At 33.4% G+C, this 19566-nt stretch overlaps 2 protein-coding genes across 2 annotated transcripts; both read left to right on the top strand.

Annotated features, from left to right (window-relative positions):
• The first annotated feature begins 531 nt into the window (after nucleotides 1-531).
• Nucleotides 532-2314, top strand: LOC110721333 (zinc finger protein ZAT4-like). The gene has a single exon (XM_021900471.1). It carries the CDS (start codon nucleotides 618-620, stop codon nucleotides 2175-2177), a length of 1560 nt encoding a protein of 519 aa, XP_021756163.1. The 5' UTR covers nucleotides 532-617; the 3' UTR covers nucleotides 2178-2314.
• An 8415-nt stretch (nucleotides 2315-10729) lies between these two features.
• LOC110721484 (zinc finger protein ZAT9-like) lies at nucleotides 10730-13193 on the top strand. The gene has a single exon (XM_021900638.1). It carries the CDS (start codon nucleotides 11901-11903, stop codon nucleotides 12942-12944), a length of 1044 nt encoding a protein of 347 aa, XP_021756330.1. The 5' UTR covers nucleotides 10730-11900; the 3' UTR covers nucleotides 12945-13193.
• The last annotated feature ends 6373 nt before the right edge of the window (nucleotides 13194-19566 follow it).

The raw sequence follows: 19566 nt of genomic DNA, 5'->3' as shown, positions 1-19566 counted from the left end.
AAATTAAACAAGCTATATACATGGAGAAGCATTAGACTTAATGGTTGTTTTTCTTGACTTGGACTTTAAAGGATATGAATAGACTTTAATCAGTTAAAAGTTTGAACTACTTTAATTTCCCTTTTCTTTTTTCTTACTTAAAACAGACTTGCATTTTAATGGATGGACAAGCGAAAATTGCTCTCAAAACAGTCAAAATAGCTAGAATTTCCACCCCATAAATAAAAGGAGCTAGCTAGTATTAGTAAAGCATGCAAAATTATAAGAATAAGCTTGATTTAAAGAACAAGTCTTTCTCCTAAGCTAAGAACTCACACATCCTCCTTACACGTGTCACATACTCTCAACTTCACTCTTTTCCCTTTTCTTTCTCATCCACAATTAACCAACCAACACTTGAACTAAAAACTAGGACTCTTACCTCTCTTCTCACCATACAAACATACAACTTCTACTACATAATTATATCATTTCACATCTAATATTATATTTCATGTACATAGATTTTTATTTTACCATTCATTCATCATATTGTTACTAATCTTCTCTTATGATTGATTATTTTTTCGAGTTTTATTTGTTTGTATTTATTTTGTTCTTAAAAGAAACTCAAGGTAATGTCTTTGGTTGTAGAACAACAATCAAATTTCAAACATTTTTGTAGAATTTGCAAGAAAGGATTCATGTGTGGAAGGGCATTGGGAGGTCATATGAGGGCTCATGGAATAGGCGACGAGAGTGGTGTCCTTGATGATGATGATCCGGCTAGCGATTGGGAGGACAAAGGTGGTAGTGGAGGAGTTAACACACCGCCGAGTAATAAGCGTATGTATGCATTAAGGACAAACCCTAATAGGCTAAGAAGTACTAGAGTTTGTGAAAATTGTGGGAAAGAATTTTTGTCATGGAATACTTTCATAGAACATCATGGTAAATGTAACCCTAATGATGTTGAATCCCCTTTGTCTTCGCCTGAATCCGATGGAGACGATGTTGGTGGGAGGAGGGCCTCCGGATGGTCTAAGAGAAAGAGATCATTTAGGACAAAAGTTGAGAATTATACACCTAATTGCCCTTCTAGCGAGGAGGAAGACCTTGCAAACTGTCTTATGATGTTGTCTAATGCCGCGGTAGACCCTATGGTGGTGGAGCAGCTAGATGAGTCTAGTGCTTCCGCGAGTAAGGAAGAAGAGAGGCGGCATTCAAGTAGCTTCATGGCTCCATACATGACATCGCGAGGACCACTGCCTTTTGATGTTAAGGCCAAAGGTGTGGCTAGTAATAATACTAACCCTAAAGGTTTGTTCGAGTGTAAGGCGTGTGGGAGAACGTTCACTTCTCATCAAGCATTAGGTGGTCATAGGGCTAGTCATAAAAAAGTCAAAGGGTGTTTCGCGGCAAAAATGGATCAAGTTGATCAAGATTATAGCTATAATGGGGAGGAAGACACTTTAGGAGGCGGTAGTGATCACGAGTTCATGAGACCGGCGAAATCATGTACCACGTACCAATTCGAACGTGGTGGATCAAGTTCACCCTTAACAAATATGTCCAAGAGGCCTAAATCTAAATCACATGAATGTTCAATTTGTCATAGAGTCTTTTCTTCAGGACAAGCACTAGGAGGTCACAAAAGATGTCATTGGATTACCTCTAATGCTCCGGACACTTCAACTCTAACAAGATTTCAAGAACTTCAAATCGAGCAAGTCCACGAAAGGCCGCCGCCTCCCATCTTCACTACACATCATCATCAACTCTCAATCTCCGAGCAAAAGGCATTGGACCTCAACCTCCCCGCCCCAAACGACCAAGACATCCTTAAGATCCAAAGAGACCCTAGGAACTCTTTGAGCTTTCGAGTCCCAACCAACATCCTCCTACAATCTTGGGGCAGTGCTAATGTAGAAATTAAGCAAGAGAGTAACGTTCATCACCAAGATAAGGGACTTAATTATGAAAACGAGGTCGAAAATGAAAGTGATCACAAGAAGATCACTAACAATATTAGTGTTATTGAATCTAATATGCCTAATAATGCAGATGATGAGGCAGATAGTAAGGTGAAGTTAGCAAAATTATGTGAACAAGATAATATGAGCACTAATAATGGTAGCTCTTCTCCTTGGTTACAAGTAGGGATTGGTCCAAGTAATGCAGTTAAAGCCAGCCCATAAACTATATACTATATATTTAAGTTTCAAAAACACCATAAAATTCATAGAAAAGAAAAAAAAAGGGAAAAAATATGTTTAGGTATATTATCTTGAAATTGATACACTGTAATTAATTTATATATACTCATCAACATCATATAGCAATTTTAGTATATAGTATATACTACATATTTTTGATGGGGGTCTGTATAAGGTGTGGACTTACCATCCACCAAATATTTGATTATAAAATTATTGTGAACAATGAAAAATAAATCAAGAACAAAGTATCAAAGTGTATTTTTATTAGACATTTTATGATTTGTTTGCTTTTTATTTAAAAAAAAAACATTGTAGTGAACGTATTATACATTTATACTAGATTAGCTGGTTTAATTTGACAATAATATGCAACAGTATTCAAATAGCCAACTCTTTGTGACAAGTTATCTTCCCTAGCCTAAATTAAATTATCTGATTGATTGAATGTATAACATCAGCATATTTTATTATTTAAATTCAGTAGTTACGACTAGTAGTTTTGTATTATTATTCCTCGTTGCCAAATAAAAAAAAAGAGTAATTTTATTGAGCACAAGAATTTCGTACTGATTGAGAGAATTTTAGAGAGGGAAAAATTGGAATATTATTCATTGAGAAAAAGCTCTGAATACAGGAGAGTATTTATATCCATATTACATCAACAACTCTAGCTAAATACACGCTGGAAAAAGGTGTAACTAATTCTGTTATAACAGAATATTACAAACATCTAGAGAATTATATTATAACTGAATTTGTTATAACAGAATGATACAAGCTTCTAGAAGAGCTAGGTTGGACAGCTGCTGGATTCTTTTAGTAATAGACCCTCTAGTATGCTGGCAACTTGTATGACTTCATTCTCCTGGATTAGATGAGAGCATGCAACGGTTGTGTGAGCCTGTGATTTAATATCAGCAGTAGTAAAACCATTACCCCCCCCCCCCTCAAGCTAGGGCTGGATGAAGCATCAGTAAGTCCTAGCTTGGACAACAATAGACGAAAATGAGGACCAGACAGAGCTTTGGTGAATACATCTGCCAGTTGATGTGATGTAGGAATGTAATGCAGCTCAAGTAAACCCTAGTAAAATGGACATCGATTTCTATGTGTTTTGTCCGTTCATGATGGACTGGATTTTTGGCTATGTGTATAGTAGATTGATTATCACAATAAAGTGAAACAGGTTTCAACTTCTTAACACCAAGTTATTCTAACAAACGAACTAGCCAAGTTACTTCAGAGGTTGCAGAAGACATGGCACGATATTTTGCCTCAGAAGAAGATTTGCTAACTGTCCCTTGTTTCTTAGATTTCCAAGAGATTGGAGAACCACCAAAAATAACAACATAGCCTGTCACAGAACGTCAAGTAGATGGACAACCAACCCAGTCTGAATCAGTGAAAGCTCTGAGAGAAAGAGAGTCAGAGGATTTAAGCAGAATCCCTTGACCAATAGTCCCTGCCACATACTTTAAAACATGATGCAATGCATTCATATGAGGAACTCGAGGTTGCTGCATGAATTGACTGAGAACTTGCACTGAGAAAGCTAGATCAGGTCTGGTGTTAGTAAGGAAGTTCAATTTACCAACAAGTGATCTGTAGAGAACAAGATCATGATAAAAATCTCCATCATCATGTGTGAGCTTGAGATTAATAGGAAGGGGAGTAGAGACCTTCTTGGAGACATCAAGGATGCATGTTGATAATAACTCCTTAGTGAACTTTCTTTGAGTAAGGACTATTTTAGACTGTAAGTGGGCAACTTCAATCCCTAGGAAATAATTCAAAATTCCTAGGTCTTTAATGCTAAAAGTAGCATCAAGATGAGCCTTGAGGTGCATGATTTCTTCTGTATTGCTTCCTGTTAGGATTATGTCATCAACATAAATTGCCCCAATAGTTGTATGACCATTCGATTTCTTCAGGAAGAGAGAGTAATCATTTTTGGATTGAACATATCCTTGCTGCAAGAGTTCAAAATGAAGTTTGGAAAACCATTGTCTTTAGGCTTGTTTAAGTCCATACATAGACTTTTTCAGCCTGCACACCTTGTTGCCTGAGTTAGGAATTCCTAGTGGCATCTTCATATATACCAATTCATCGAGATCCCCATGAAGGAAGGCATTGTTAATATCCAATTGGTGAAGAGGACATTTGTAAGAAGCTGCCAGAGATAGAATACACCTAATAGTAGACATTTTGACAACTGGAGAGAAAGTCTCTTCATAATCAATGCCATGAACTTGTGTAAATCCCTTTGCCACCAATCTATGGAGCCATCTGCCTTTAGTTTCACTTTATAAACCCACTTGCATCCAATAGCTTTCTTGTTGGGAGGCAAATTAACTACTTCCCAAGTGTGGTTATCCTCTAGGGCCTTGATTTCTTTGTTCATAGCAGAAACCCAGTTTTCATCTTGTGATGCCTCTTGAAAGGAGGCTGGTTCAGTGAACTGATTTGCCTTGCTTATAAATGCTTTGAATTGATGTGGTAGAGTGTCAAAAGAGACTAGATTACAAAAATGAGAAGCATCACTGCCAGAAACAGAAGAATAGCAGTGAAAATCTTTGCACCAGGCTGGTTTCTTAACAGGTCTGGTAGATTGTCTGACAGGAACAGGAATGGTATTTTCTCGTGGATTTGGTTGTCTTTGTAAAGGTGGAGGATCTTGTATGGATTCATCAAGATGCTGTTGATAAGAATAAATGTCAGGTTCATCATAGAAGGTAGTATGTGGATTGGTGGTTTTGGGTAGAAATATGGTAGGTGTTGCAGTGGGATTGGGGCTTTGTAGATGAAAGGGGAAATGTGTTTCATGAAATATCACATCTCTGGAAATTTTGATTCTCCTTGTGTTCAGTTCTAGAACTCTATAACCGTTTTGGTGAAGAGGATAACCAATGAAAACAGCTGGAACAACTCTGTCATCAAACTTGGTCATGTGAACTTTACTGGTTGATACAAAACATAAGCAACCAAAAGGCTTTAAATGATCAATTTTGGGGGCAGTTTTGACCAACTTGCTGTAAGGTGTAGCAAAGTTTATACTCCTTAGAGGCATTCTGTTAATCAAGTAAGTAGCACACAAGATTGATTCTCCCCAATATCTCTTGGGTATTCTGGACTGAAAACACAGTGCTCGTCCTGTCTCAAGTAAGTGCTTATGCTTGCGTTCTACTACTCCATTTTGTTGTGGTGTGTCTGCACAACTTGTCTGATGTATTATCCCATTTCTTATGTAGAAATCTTTCATAGAACCTTCTGTGAGCTCAAGGGCATTATCAGACCTCACACACAAAATGATTGTATTAAATTGTGTTTTGACATAGTGTGAAAAATTTTCAAACAAACTTACAGCATCAGATTTGCATTTTAGTAAATGAACCCATGTGTATCTACTAAAATCATCAACTATTGTTAAAAATTGGTTGAAACCATTATAAGTAGACTCTTTGTATGGACCCCAAATGTCAACATGAATGAGTTCAAAAGGTTTTGTACTTCTTATTTCACTAACAGGAAAAGATAGTCTGTTTTGTTTTGCAGCAGGACAGACTTTACAAATGATGCTATTTGAGCAATCTTTTACATTCCAAGGCAGAATATGCTTAAAGCTATGAAAAGGTAAATGGCCTAACCTAAGGTGCCACAATTCAGCATCCTTAGTAGCTATATTTCTAGTTTTCTCCCAACTAGATTTATTACAAGAATAAGCAAAATTCCTAGAACTAGTGGTTAAGTACTCTGACTTTTGTTCCTCTAGAAAATAGAGTCCGCCACGCAATCTACCGAGAGGCAGAGCAGTCTGTGAAGGGGCCTGAATATAACAACCATTATGTGTGAATGAAACAACACTATTAAGATCCTTGCACAACTTAGGCACATATATTAGATTGAAGTGAAACAATGGAACATGCAGAACATCTTTGAGAAGAATTTTATTGTTCAAGGTAACATTCCCAATGTGCATAACCTGAATTTTGCTACCATTAGGTATAGTGATGGAGTTATTTGGGCCATTAACAAGTTTATATGAACGAAACATGTTAAGATCACTTCATATATGGTCTGAAGCTCCACTATCTATAATCCACTTAGCACCAAAAGAAGCAGATAAGCAAAATTTATCTGCCAATTTGCTTGAGCGTTTATGTCTGAATCACCTTCTTCTTGAGAAGAGGAAGCAACATCAGTCTGTTTTCCAAGAAGCTCAAGCAACTGATTGTATTGGTTCATAGAGATCATTGGTGCAGAGACTTGATTATCCTGATTCTGATTGTAATCTTCCATCATAGTGTCTTGTTGTGCAATAGCAGCTACACTCTTGTCCTTCTGCCACACATTGTGTTTGAAATTGGCTGGATAACCATGTAACTTCCAGCAATTATCAATGGAATGCCCAGGCCTGTTACAGTGATTGCAGAATAAAGAAGATCCTGATCTGGTGTTAGTCTGTGATCTGGTTCTGTAATTGGTATTTCTCTGAAACTGTTGATTTGACTTCTTTCTTTCAGCAAATACCATTGACTCTTGATTGCCTTTGCCATTCATATGCATTGTGCTCAGTTCCTTGTGTCTCTCCTCCTGGATCAAAAGCCTGTAAGCTTGTGAAAGATTAGGCAGTGGATTCAGCATTAGAATATTGCATCTCACACTAGTATAGTGTTCATTTAATTTCATCAGAAACTGCATTAATCGTTGCTCCTCTTTAAGCTTGAAAATCTTTTGAGTCAGGTTGCAAGTGCACTGATTACATGTGCATTCATGTGCATACAGGTAACGGACTCGCTGCATTCAACTCATCCCATAGCATCTTCATTTTTGTGAAAAATGCAGCAATTGATTCTGTGTTCTGATTTACTTCTGAAAGCTGACGTTCAAGAGAGTACAACTGAGGGCCTGATGTAAAACCATATATGTCTTCCAAATCCTTCCATATTTCTGCAGCAGAATTGAAATACAGAACGCTTCTGGCAATGATAGTATCAAGATTGTACAAGATCCATGAAATTATCATGTCATTGCACCTCTCCCAAGCCTTGTATGTCTCATGTGTGGGATAAGGTTTTGGAATCGTTCCATCCACGAATCCAAGCTTATTCTTAGCAGATAAGGCAATTGTCATACTTCTCCTCCAGTCAGCATAACCTTCACCATTGAATTTGGTGGAAACTAACTGAAGAGAATTCATGTCTGAAGGATGAATGTAAAAAACACTAGTTGGATCTTGATTAGGTGTAACAGGTGTGCTTGAAGTAGCAGCCATGGTTGAAGGGATGAAAAATAAAGTAGAAGAAGGAGATTGAAACAAAATTCTACTAGATTTTGATCAGAAAAACTAATCAACAGAAATATGAGAACCTTCAAAAATTTGAATGAAGAATTTGAGATCTAATTGAAAAATTTCCAGTAATTCAAGTACCTTAAAAGGTTTGCACAGCATAAAACACAGAATCAGGAACAAGATGAATTTGATTTGATTTGATCTTCAAAATTAATTGAAGATTATCTTGCGGAAGCTAATGAAAAACCTGCTCTGATACCATATTGAACACAATAATTTCGTACTGATTGAGAGAATTTTAGAGAGGGAAAAATTGGAATATTATTCATTGAGAAAAAGCTCTGAATACAAGAGAGTATTTATATCCATATTACATCAACAACTCTAGCTAAATACACGCTGGAAAAGGGTGTAACTAATTCTGTTGTAACAGAATATTACAAACATCTAGAGAATTCTATTATAACTGAATTTGTTATAACAGAATAATACAAGCTTCTAAAAGAGCTAGGTTGGACAGCTGCTGGATTCTTTTAGTAATAGATCCTCTAGTATGCTGGCAACTTGTATGACTTCATTCCCCTGGATTAGATGAGAGCATGCAGCGGCTGTGTGAGCCTGTGATTTAATATCAGCAGTAGTAAAACCATTAAATTTCATATTGGGGATTTGATTCTGCCTACTTGGGCTTAGAGATTAAGAAATTTGATTGACATTATTCAAGTACAGAGTATGTTACATTATGCATCAAAATATAAATTTACCCCATCGTTTTAAACGATTTTAGCCATGTTAAGGCAAGATAAAAGATCAGAGCCGAAATAGGTACATACAAGTGTAGAATAATGGTGTCACATTAAGTGGCCAATGTACTAGGTTAGCTCAACAGCCCAATCCTATATGTCATGGCTTGACAAGCTATTATTAGTCAGTAGTCGCAATCACCTTATATTTTACCTATGTGATGTTAGTTTAGCAACCATCCGAAGAAAGTTGAAATTGTCCAAACTATGACCATTATGAACAATTGGCCATTAAATTAATTACTAATTTCCCCTAATTAAGCTCACCCTTTGGATAATAGTCCTTAGTCAAAATATAATTTACAAGAGTCGGTATTTCACCCGCAACAACTTTGTAAATTTCATAAAGTTCTAGTCAATTGTACGTGTGGATACTTTTCATTGATAGATTAGGTTGTTCAATTAGGAGACAACTTGCTAAATAAAATACTAAAGTTTCTAATTTAGTTACTATATATGTTCAATCCTATAAAAACATGTTATCTTGTGCACCATGCTTCTACATGACTAAACATAACATACTTTTCGAATCTATGTTATTATTATATGTTCTAATCCGACCTGATTTGACTCGACTCATAATTTTGTGACATGAAAACACAGTGATGATGTTAATAACAGCTAAATTACTAAATTTGGTACAGCAAAAGACCAGACCTATGAAGCATCATGTTGGAATGGGCTGTGCTGATTTGTGCAGCCCACTGTCTATTATAGTAAGAGTTGTTTCCTTCCAACTCATGCAAAGAAGTTCAACTTAATGCTTCTTCTATTTTAAGACAATCATAGGCCATGCTCTACTTTTACTCCGCATATGCTATCCCATATTGAAGAAAATCTTATACTCCGTAATATAAAGTAAATTAAAAAAAGAAAATTACTTCCAAGTATAAGTAAATGGTAGGGTTTAAAATTGTGACTTCAAAGTCACAATATGAGTTTTTCAACATTTCAGCAATTTTGCTTGATTATTTAGACCATTACTTTTTCGCAGTTTAACTGAATTAAAAGAATACCATAATAAAATTCAATAAAAAAAGTATATGATTTAAAGCATGTGAATTAAATTTGAATTGGACCATTACTTTTAACCGAAGGAAGTACTAAAATCAAATACACAACACTTCATGCCAAGTTGTAAATATAATAATTAATTGGAGTACTATACTGCTCTTAAAACTCCAAACAACTACAAGTATATCATATACACATTTCTTACATATTCCATATTTCCATTATTAGACTACGACTTCCAACTTATTCTTAGACATTTCATCACGTTCATTAGGTCTAATCTCCTTAATTATCTACTAATCTATTTAAAATAAAGTGTGATTTGGTCATTTAGTAAGTAATTTTCTTAAACTTGCAACAAATTAAAATAAGTTTGGTACCACTTGCACAACAAATAAGCTGCTCTCCATGTTAGAATTTAAGGACAAACACAAGTAGACTTTTAAGACTTAGTCTACTATTTCCCCTTAATATAAAAAGGAAGTTACTCTCGCCCCAAAGAATGCTCCACTAAAATTGGGTATTAAGTGGTTACTTTCCCACTTATTTCCTACCCTTCAATTTTCCATTATGCTTAGCTAAAAGATCCAATTTTAGAGGAACAAAACCACTTACAAGTAACTACATCTTAAACTTTCCTTCTTGAGAGTGTACAAATTTTCAACCATCTTTATCTACGAAGTATTTAATATTGTTCACTAATTTTGAACAGGCAAAGATAGTAAATACAGAATATTATGACTATAAGCATCCTACAGCTAGCGATAGATATATAGTGTTATCGTGACAAAGTAATAAATTAAAAACCGCGTTTAGTGTTATTTTTAGGATTATCAAGTGTAAACTTAGGAATCGAGCTTATTTTTAGTTAGTGTTGAGTTGATCATGGATTACATCATGAATTGATTAAAAACCAACAAAATGGGCATTGACATGTGGATATATATTTGAGTTGTTACAACTATTATTAAGTCATAGTTCCGTGAACTTTAGTGTATGCTAAGGTACACCCATTTCTTCTTTTCGTCTTGTTGTGGAGCATTGCTACAAGGTACATGAAGCTGATTAAAAAAAAAAAAAAAAAAAAGTAAGGCCAAAATAGTTTAGTGTTAGTCCTATACATGTATAATTGAATACTCCATATTAACTTCTAGTAACTCTTTGATGAATACAATTAAATACATTAATTAACGTTTATTATACTTAGTCAAATTGAAACTTCACAGCCTAATAAAGTTTTGAATAGTCTCTTTAACACAAAGTAACTATTCCATATTTCCATGTAGTAGTTTCTAACTTAATATACAATTATAGATATTAAGGGATGCAAAACAAGCATACTATATAACACAAATTAATGAACATTTGCGTTGAGTGTGGGACTGTGGGTGGCTAGTCAAACATCATCAGTTGAAGATGAATCTATTAAAAGTAACAAATCATGATTATAAATTAGGATATTGTATCACATGTAAGTTACAATAATAATCATAATGGGACAATAAGAATACCACCATTATTTAGCTTGTCTAAAATGAGCTCAAGGGCATATGTAAATTTTATGAATTTAAAAAATAAGAAAAAAATCATTCAAAATAACTATAAAATGAACTATAAAAAAAGTTCATATAAAAGAGTGAATATTGATTGTTTAAAAAAATCTTATCTATTGTTAGAATAATTGTATTAATGTAGAATCTAGACATTACTGCTATACGCCCACAGATACATAATAAGAACATCAAGTACAGAGCAAAATGTAATATTCTTTCATTCTTTGTGAAGCACTATTGATCATAAAATCTTAGGGATACTCTATCTCCTTTCTAGAAAAAAAAAAAAAAAAAATCATTCAAGATACATATGGTTCTAGCTGATTATAAAACACGAGATATTAATCTTTCACGATACTTCTATGATAATGTAATTAGCTCCAAATCAAATATCATTAATCGTAATTTCAAATATCATGGTAATTCCATATTACACCGTGCTTATTTCCTTAAATACAAGATAATATTGATACTTAAATTAGAAGAAATACAAGGAGTGAAAATACGGAGTAATTAATTAAAACAATCAAACACAACAATCAAAGACATATAAGTAAAGAAACCGGCATAATTGCATAAAAATGCTTCGAAAATAAACATGTTATATGTTTGTTCTTTTATGATTTTATGCACATAAACGCGTAATTAAGTCCTCATAAATTACGTTTGCCGTTTCTCCTCACTTAAAAGAAGATCCCACCAAAAAAAAAAAAATCCAAAAAAAAAAAAAAAAAATTAACAAAAAAGAAAAAATGAAAAAAAGGGTATAAATCAGCTTGGTGGAGGAATGCTTGTCACCTACTCATATAAGCTTCCAATCTCCACCTTCTCTCTCACATTAACTTTTGTGCAAAAAAAACACACCTCACGCAAAGTTCACCCCTTAATCTTACAAAATTCTGAAAAAATAAAGTACTAAATTTATAAGCTTTAAGCTTAATTTATATTACTACTACTTTGAAATTCAATTTCCCCTGTTTGTTCTTTCTTACTCTGTTTTTTTTAGCTTAATTACTCTGTTTCTAAACAAAAAGAAGAAAAAATGGAGAGGCATAGATGTAAACTTTGTTTTAGGAAGTTTGCAAATGGGAGAGCTTTAGGAGGGCACATGAGGTCTCACATGCTTAATCATTCTGTCGCTTCGAAACCCGACTCTCCGGCACCACCACCACCACAACTGCGGATGCGAACACCTAGTTGGTCGGAGACTGAATCTCCACCACCATCGTCTGTGTCACACTTTTTATCATCGAGTGATTCAGAACACGAAGACGAGGTTGAATTTGCAACTCATGATAATGATGAATTGATAGTAGCTGAACCGACTGGATCATCGTCACTTGTTACTTCACAAGATAGAGAAAGTGAGACGGAGTCGTTTAGGAAGAAGAATCATCCTACTCGAAAGCGAAGATCAAAGCGGATTCTTCAGAAACCGGCTTCTTCAACTTCGTTCGATTATCACTACTTTGATCATCAACAACGACAACATTATGTTCGGGGTTGTAGGAAATCGAGTGGTTCGAGTGCGGTTGATGTGGAGGCGGACCTGCCAGTTAGTTCGATCACGGAAGTTACTTCCGAGGAAGACTTAGCCTTCTGTCTCATGATGATGTCGAGAGACAAGTGGAATAGCTCAGTTGGTAAGCGTACTACTGCAACAACAAAGAACAATAATAACAAGAAGATGAAATACAAGTGTGATACTTGTAACAAAGGTTTTAGATCGTATCAAGCATTAGGGGGTCACAGAGCAAGTCATAAGAAAATTCGAGTTAATGAATCCGAGCAAAGAGCTGATAACACTAACGAAGACGAAAATCGGGTGGATGATGGATCGGATTCGATGATGATAAAGAAGGTTCATGAATGTCCGATTTGTCTAAGAGTTTTTGCTTCTGGACAAGCTCTTGGTGGTCACAAAAGATCTCATGTTCTTGTTTCGAATAATGGGGTTGATCATAACAACTTACTTGATAATAGTAAGATAACGAAGATCACTACTCGTGATAGTTTGATTGATCTTAATCTTCCTGCTTCTGTTGAAGATGAAGATGATTCAGCTGTTTCTGATGTTCATTTCTGATTAAGAAATTTTATAAGTCAAAAGATAATTCTAATTTTATTTTATTTTTTAAGGGAAAAAGATTAGTATTGATCAACTTTAATTAGCATTGTTTTGCTAGTAGTTGAGTTTATTATATGACTTGGTCATTTTAGTTTATTTTGAGGGGTTGGAACAAATTTGTTTGATCTTTTGTCTGTAATTATCAATTACTACTACTACTATTACGAGTACAATTGATGTTATTGATACGATTGTCTCATTGCTATTAATGTCATCGTGAATAATATACTTATCTAACTAGGTAGGGTTAAATTTTCCGAAAGCAAATCGAATTAATAAGTTAAGTTACTATATTAGTAGTGGCATGTAGTTCAGTTTCATTGCTAATTAAGTTTGGCTTTAAGTAATTTTATTAGTATAGTTGAGATTTGTTTAAGCTTAATGAAGTTGAAGGACTGTTCCTAGTTTCCAGCTGTTTTAGCTAACTGCCTCTCCAATTAGTTTATTCCAACTACTTTTTTTTTCTTTTTTTTTTTTTTTTTTTTTTTGAGGTTTGGAAGTTGAGATTATACTCTAAATTATTTTATTTTTTTTAAAGGAAAAAAAAGGGGGGAAGGAAAAGGTCATTCCGAAAAAAGTTGAATAAATAAGAACCTTGTATTTTTAGGGGAATAAAAATAGTAAGTTCCACCTGTCAAAGTTGTATCATACAGTTGGGTCAAGCAGTAGGAAGATCAGCAATGTGTTATTTTCTTGGTTGTTTAATGACATATTGACATGTATATACTATAGTTTCTGTTTCTTTCTAATTACTGTTACCTTATATTTATACTTAAACTTTTCCACAAATCATTTATTCATCAGTATTTGTAGTTTTGTACTACTACTACTCATCATAGTGTAATAAAAAGTCATTAAAGATAATGCAGCATATGTACTAATAATGTACTCATTTTAAGTTTTTGATTTGCTTAATTTGTACTTTTCCATATGGTATAACCTCACACGCGTTATATCATAAAACATGTATAGTCGTAGATGCCTTACATAATACTTAACCAAAATGGCCTAGGTTATTAGTTAATGGTACGGTCCACACTTAGGTTGATCATCTTCTCTTCAACTCATCTTTATTAGTGATGAAAACTAATAATTCGTGATATCCTGTAAAAAAGCTAATAATCACTAATCCAGACTTGTTGATTTACTAATGTTGTTCATGTCAAAAATGAATTTTGTTTATAAAAACAAAACTTCCTAATCAAAATTAAATTTCATCAACATATGTTATTATGATAAGATTGATTTTTTTTTAAAAAAAAACAAAATTAACAACTTTTTTTTTTGTTTGTTGAAGTTGAAGTAGGATTACTAAATTTGGTAGGTATGAGGCTTGTTTGGTGATGAGTCCAACAATAGAACTGTAGAAAAGCATGGAGAAACCCAGGTTCACACTCACTCATTTATAATCAATGCTTGCAACCAGTTTACTGCTTTCATTTGTCCCATTTTTCAGCACATTTTTTCTGTAATGCAGGCCATTATATATATTAGTGCACTTTTATCTTTTATTTTTTTTTAAAAAAAAAAGTACATATAAAATTTATGAATAATATTAATAAAATTAAATTATATAAATAGGGTGGGGATTCCACCACCCCTTATAAGTAATAAAGGTATTATTCCATTGATTAAATTGTTCTCTTGTCTATCCTTTGGGGCCATGCATATTGCATGATGCACCCAAAAGCTTTGCCTATACCCCTGTATATGTTGCTTTTTCAGCCCCTTTGATTTGCTGCATGCCTAAAGTTACCCATGTATTGCTTGGATTCTGTTAATATCTTCAAATATCTTTTCCGATTTTTTTTTTTTCGTTACGCAGTATACTATTGTAAATTTATGTCGATAGGTTTCAAGCCTCAACTTATAAGATTGTACATATTAAACTCTTTGTTACTCTCTGTACAATCAAAAGATTGGTATTATTGCACTATTGCCAAAAGGGTGCTATATACGTAGGATTTGTTCTTTCGACAGAGTAACTATATTGGCCATCAAACACGTAGTAAGTGTACGTAGTGAAAAAATTAGCCTTGGATAGTTAAATCCTCCCCTACTCAGCTGCTCCGTCATTTTTTCGAGCTTAACCTTTAACACTATTAGGTAAAAAAATAAAAAAAATAAAAAAAATTAAAATGGAGCACTATCTAGTAGTAGAAGTTGCTTAGTATTTAGTTTTATTTTTAAGGATTTTTTTAGTAAAGAAGTTAGAGCTAGCTAGAGAATAGAAACCCAATTGAGAATGGCATGTCGATAAATCTTTTGCTTTCCCTAAATAAGTTTGCAAGAAGTTAGAACTTTAATGGCTCTAAATTGAATGGATGCTTGCCTCATTTTTTATTTTTTTAAGGATGACAATATATGGAAATCCCAATGGGTATCCCTTTTTCTTCAATAAGCTTTATATCTTTTGGGGATCAAAAGAATAATAATTATTCATGATTTATACCCACTTGTTTACATATATGCTATATCATCCGTCTCATAGTCCCCTTCTATATAAAAACAATATTTAAGTTATGGATTAAGTATATAGTTTAACTGTTCAATTCATTCCTTATAGAATTGTTATCCGATCCAATTACATATTCTCTTCTTATTTTTTTGAAGCGAGTATATCTAAAATTTTGTTTCAAAATATAAGTCACTATTAAGACTAACCATTCTACTAAAACTAACTCCACATAAATGCATTGTTAACTAAAACTAACTAATTAGTATGAGTACTACTTTTTTTTTTTTTTTTTTATCCTGGTGCAAATGGGGGCTAAAGTGCCCAAAAAAACAAAGCAACTAAGAAATTAAACGAGGGGTAGTAACACCTAAGACGTTCTCCTTTAGCAGCTCCTTTATTTCGATCGGAGGCACATCGAGATAAAGGGACCCCTCCTCTTGAACGACACCTAGGTTAGTTAATCTATCAGCCACCTTATTCCCCTCACGAAAACAATGAAAAATACAAAAATTACGACCAAAAGAACTAATGATATTAGGACAGACTCGGAGCATATGCACGCCTTCCCCTCCATGGAGTTGATCATTTTTCAGAGCCTCGATACAAGCCTTGTTGTCCATTTGAACTTCAAGCTTCGAAATGCCCAAGCACTACCATCTTGAGTCCTAGTTCAATTGCCAACAACTTAATATGAGTAGTAACATGCCTTATAAAAGGATACGGAGTGAGTACTATGTACATATTCAATACATAAGAATGGTGTCCGTATACTACAGATAAGATCAATATAAACCAATTACAATGATCGCACTAATAATGGCCGTAATCTCACATTAAATCGATCGTTGAAGAATTTATAAAATTTTCTTGCATAATTATTAGTACTTTCTGCTATATGCATTTATTCTTTTACATTTCTGAATAAGTTTGGAGTATATAACACACTTTTTCATTTAATTATTCTCAGTAATGAGAGTTTTTCGTGGAAAAGGGAGTACGGAATATAAGGGTTTGTTAGTACTATTACAATTTACAATAAAATAAAATAAAATAAAAATAAAGTAAAAAATAACTTTCATAATTAACAACGGTATTAATATGCTTGAACCATGATCATCAATTATAAAGAAAGTTCACGGAAATATACGGACATACAAGAATAAATTCAGCCTAATAAAGCTACTTGTTTGTCAATCCATGGTCCATTCCTTTGAGTTGACCAATAACGCAATTAGGGCAACGTAAATTTTGAGTAGAATGGACTATGGAGGGCAAATGTCTTCTAGCTTAGTAAGAGTGATATAATTAAGTGTCCTTTAAAAAACAATCACCGAATATGAGTTTCGCCGGATATATAGAGGACTAGATGAGATTTGATTATAAGTTTTGGATGAAAACCACCTCTTGAATTACACTAGTTCTAAATATAGTGGCAAAAAGTGAGTGGTGTAGTGGTGTGTGGCAAGTTGCAAGTTTGAATCCTCTGCCCCTATTCGTAATTTGTAAAGTCTGTCTCATATAATCCTAATTTTGTCAATATATATAAAATTATATTAAAGATCGATCACAGTACAAATTCGTGATAATCTATAGTTCTTACTCTCTCTATTTTTTTTTTATAAGCTAGAGTTGGATGTGCACATTTGCCGAGACACAACTTTGACCATTAATATCTTTAATTAGAGGTTAGTAAAAATTATAAAAAAAAAATAATTTATAAAAGTAGACATTATGACAAATCCAACAACATATTATATTATCATATTTATATATTATATATTGGTAAAAAAAATTAAGTCAATGATGACCTATGAATAGTGGAATTTTCCAACTCTAGCTTATAAAAAAAACGAAGGAAGTATTTGCATTATCTCTTATCACAACAATATATTACTCACTAACTAGTCATACATTGATTTATATTCCGCTACATCAACACAACTTAAAAAGCTTCTCCCCTTTACACAGAACCTTTATACGTACACATCTATTAGTCCTTACTATGCCGCAATAACCAATAGTCAAATCTTTAATAACAATACGAGTCAGCATGGGATGGAACATAAATAAGTTTGGTCCAAACACTAATGACTTGCTAACCCATTTAGAAAGGGAAGCCAAATAAGGAGGCTTAGCATAATTGCTTTACTAGCTACTTACTAGTAGTTGTTAGCTTAATTGATTGGTGTCTCAAACTAGTCGGTGGGTTGGTCTTTATCTCGTACATCAAGCAAAATTACAAGCTCAAAAAGTAAGTAATAAGGGTTATATTTATATTGAAGAAAGGAATAATAGAGTAGATGATATAATATACTTCATGTGAAGTCATGAGAAATAACTCCAATAGGTGCGTCTTTTACAAGCTCACATACATAGAGTTATTATTACTAAGTTGGTTGAGCTTAAAAATTTAAATAAATTTAGTGGACCCTATTTAGAAAAAAAAGGAGATTTAAATGAACCAACAAAATGTAACAACTCTTTTTAAAAGTTTTTGCCGGCTTGTTGACTTTGGCAAAACATGGCACTGAAATATTAGTCAATAAATGGGGAATGAGTCAAATGTCTATGATCGATCTTCCTTTTTAATTCCCACTGTATTGATTGATTTTAATGGCCAAGCATGAACGTTCCTACTCCAATTTTTGGTGTGATTTAATGTTCTTTTGACACTCTTTTTTTGACACTATCTGGTTTAGAGCTTGCATTATGGAACAGATTAGAGGTGGTCAAAGGGAGGGCATGGTGGGCCGGGCCGGGCTAAGGTAAGAAAAATCAACCTACATGCTCGGGCCAGGCCAAGTTCGGATCGAAAATTGCTTGCCTAAACCCGTAAAATAGGTCGGACTGGGCTTTACGAGCCGGGCCAAAATATTAACTAATAAAAAACATAAAAATGCATGCCCAAGGCCAGCCCACAAAATTTTAAAAAGAAATCAGATTAGACCCGCAAAAACTACCCAAAGCCCGTCCAAATTCATGTCAGGCCGGGCCATGCTAGGGCAGCGGGATGGATTAAGTTTGATGACTTTGATCGATTCCAGAACAAATGTGTTAAAATTGGTTATTATTTGTGTAATTATTTAGATTATTACAAAAAAAAACTTAAACATTGTTTATGTTTGCAATTCAACTTAATGATATTTCTTCATTGACAATTTTTAGAAAGAAAAAAAATGTAAGACAATTACCTAGTACAAGTCGTCTAATTGGTGTTGATAAAGTAATATTCCACTCCATACATGCGTATTTGTTGTTGACAAAGTAAAACACTAATATTGTAAGTTGAAAAATCTAATATATATAAATAAAGTAGGCATTTTTTAAGAGCATTCGTCGTGCCACATAAGCAAAGGTATATTTTTGACCAATTAAAAATTAGATTTCTATTTTATTTTGGAATTAAAAAATTTTGTTTGCCACCTAAACAAAAGTGACAAATGAGATTTAAGAATTTTTCCACGTAAGTAAAAACAACGAATATTGATTTATTAGGATTCAATTTATTTAAAAGTCTAAAAATTATCTTTTAAAATAATCATTTTTAGATATAGGATTTATACACCTACTATTATAAGATAAATTTTGATAGTGTTTATGTTAAGAAATAAAAATTATTCCTTAATTATAATTGAATTAAAATTTGTGATATTTACCATTATAAATTGACGCATCATATGACACCAACAAAATTTCGTGTCAATACAAAATCAAACCAAGCAAATTTTGTGTCATTAATTTTGTGTCAGTTTTATTAGGTCATCAATGGCTAGGTAATTCTTAACCTAATTTTTAAAACTCATGTTAAAATGTATATTTGTGATTATTGCTTAAATTGTGTTTATTTGGGATACTTAATGATTATATGTTTATGTTTTGTTTACTGAATTTTGTTTTTACATGCAGATCTAATTTAATCAGAGAATTATATTCGAGCAAAAATCTTTGGAATATCAAAGCATGAGTTTCTCGCCTAATGATCCTATTGGATGAGGAGGTATTATATCTTTATAAATTGTTTACATTTTTTAAATCTTTTAATGAACCTTTTAGTTTTTATCAATTAATTTTATGATTAAAACAAATTTTTTGTGATTTAGGTAGCTTAATTAAGTCATAAAA

This window comes from Chenopodium quinoa, unplaced genomic scaffold (assembly GCF_001683475.1).
Source record: "Chenopodium quinoa cultivar QQ74 unplaced genomic scaffold, ASM168347v1, whole genome shotgun sequence".
Taxonomy (NCBI): domain Eukaryota; kingdom Viridiplantae; phylum Streptophyta; class Magnoliopsida; order Caryophyllales; family Amaranthaceae; genus Chenopodium; species Chenopodium quinoa.
This window is presented reverse-complemented; position numbering and strand designations above follow the sequence as displayed.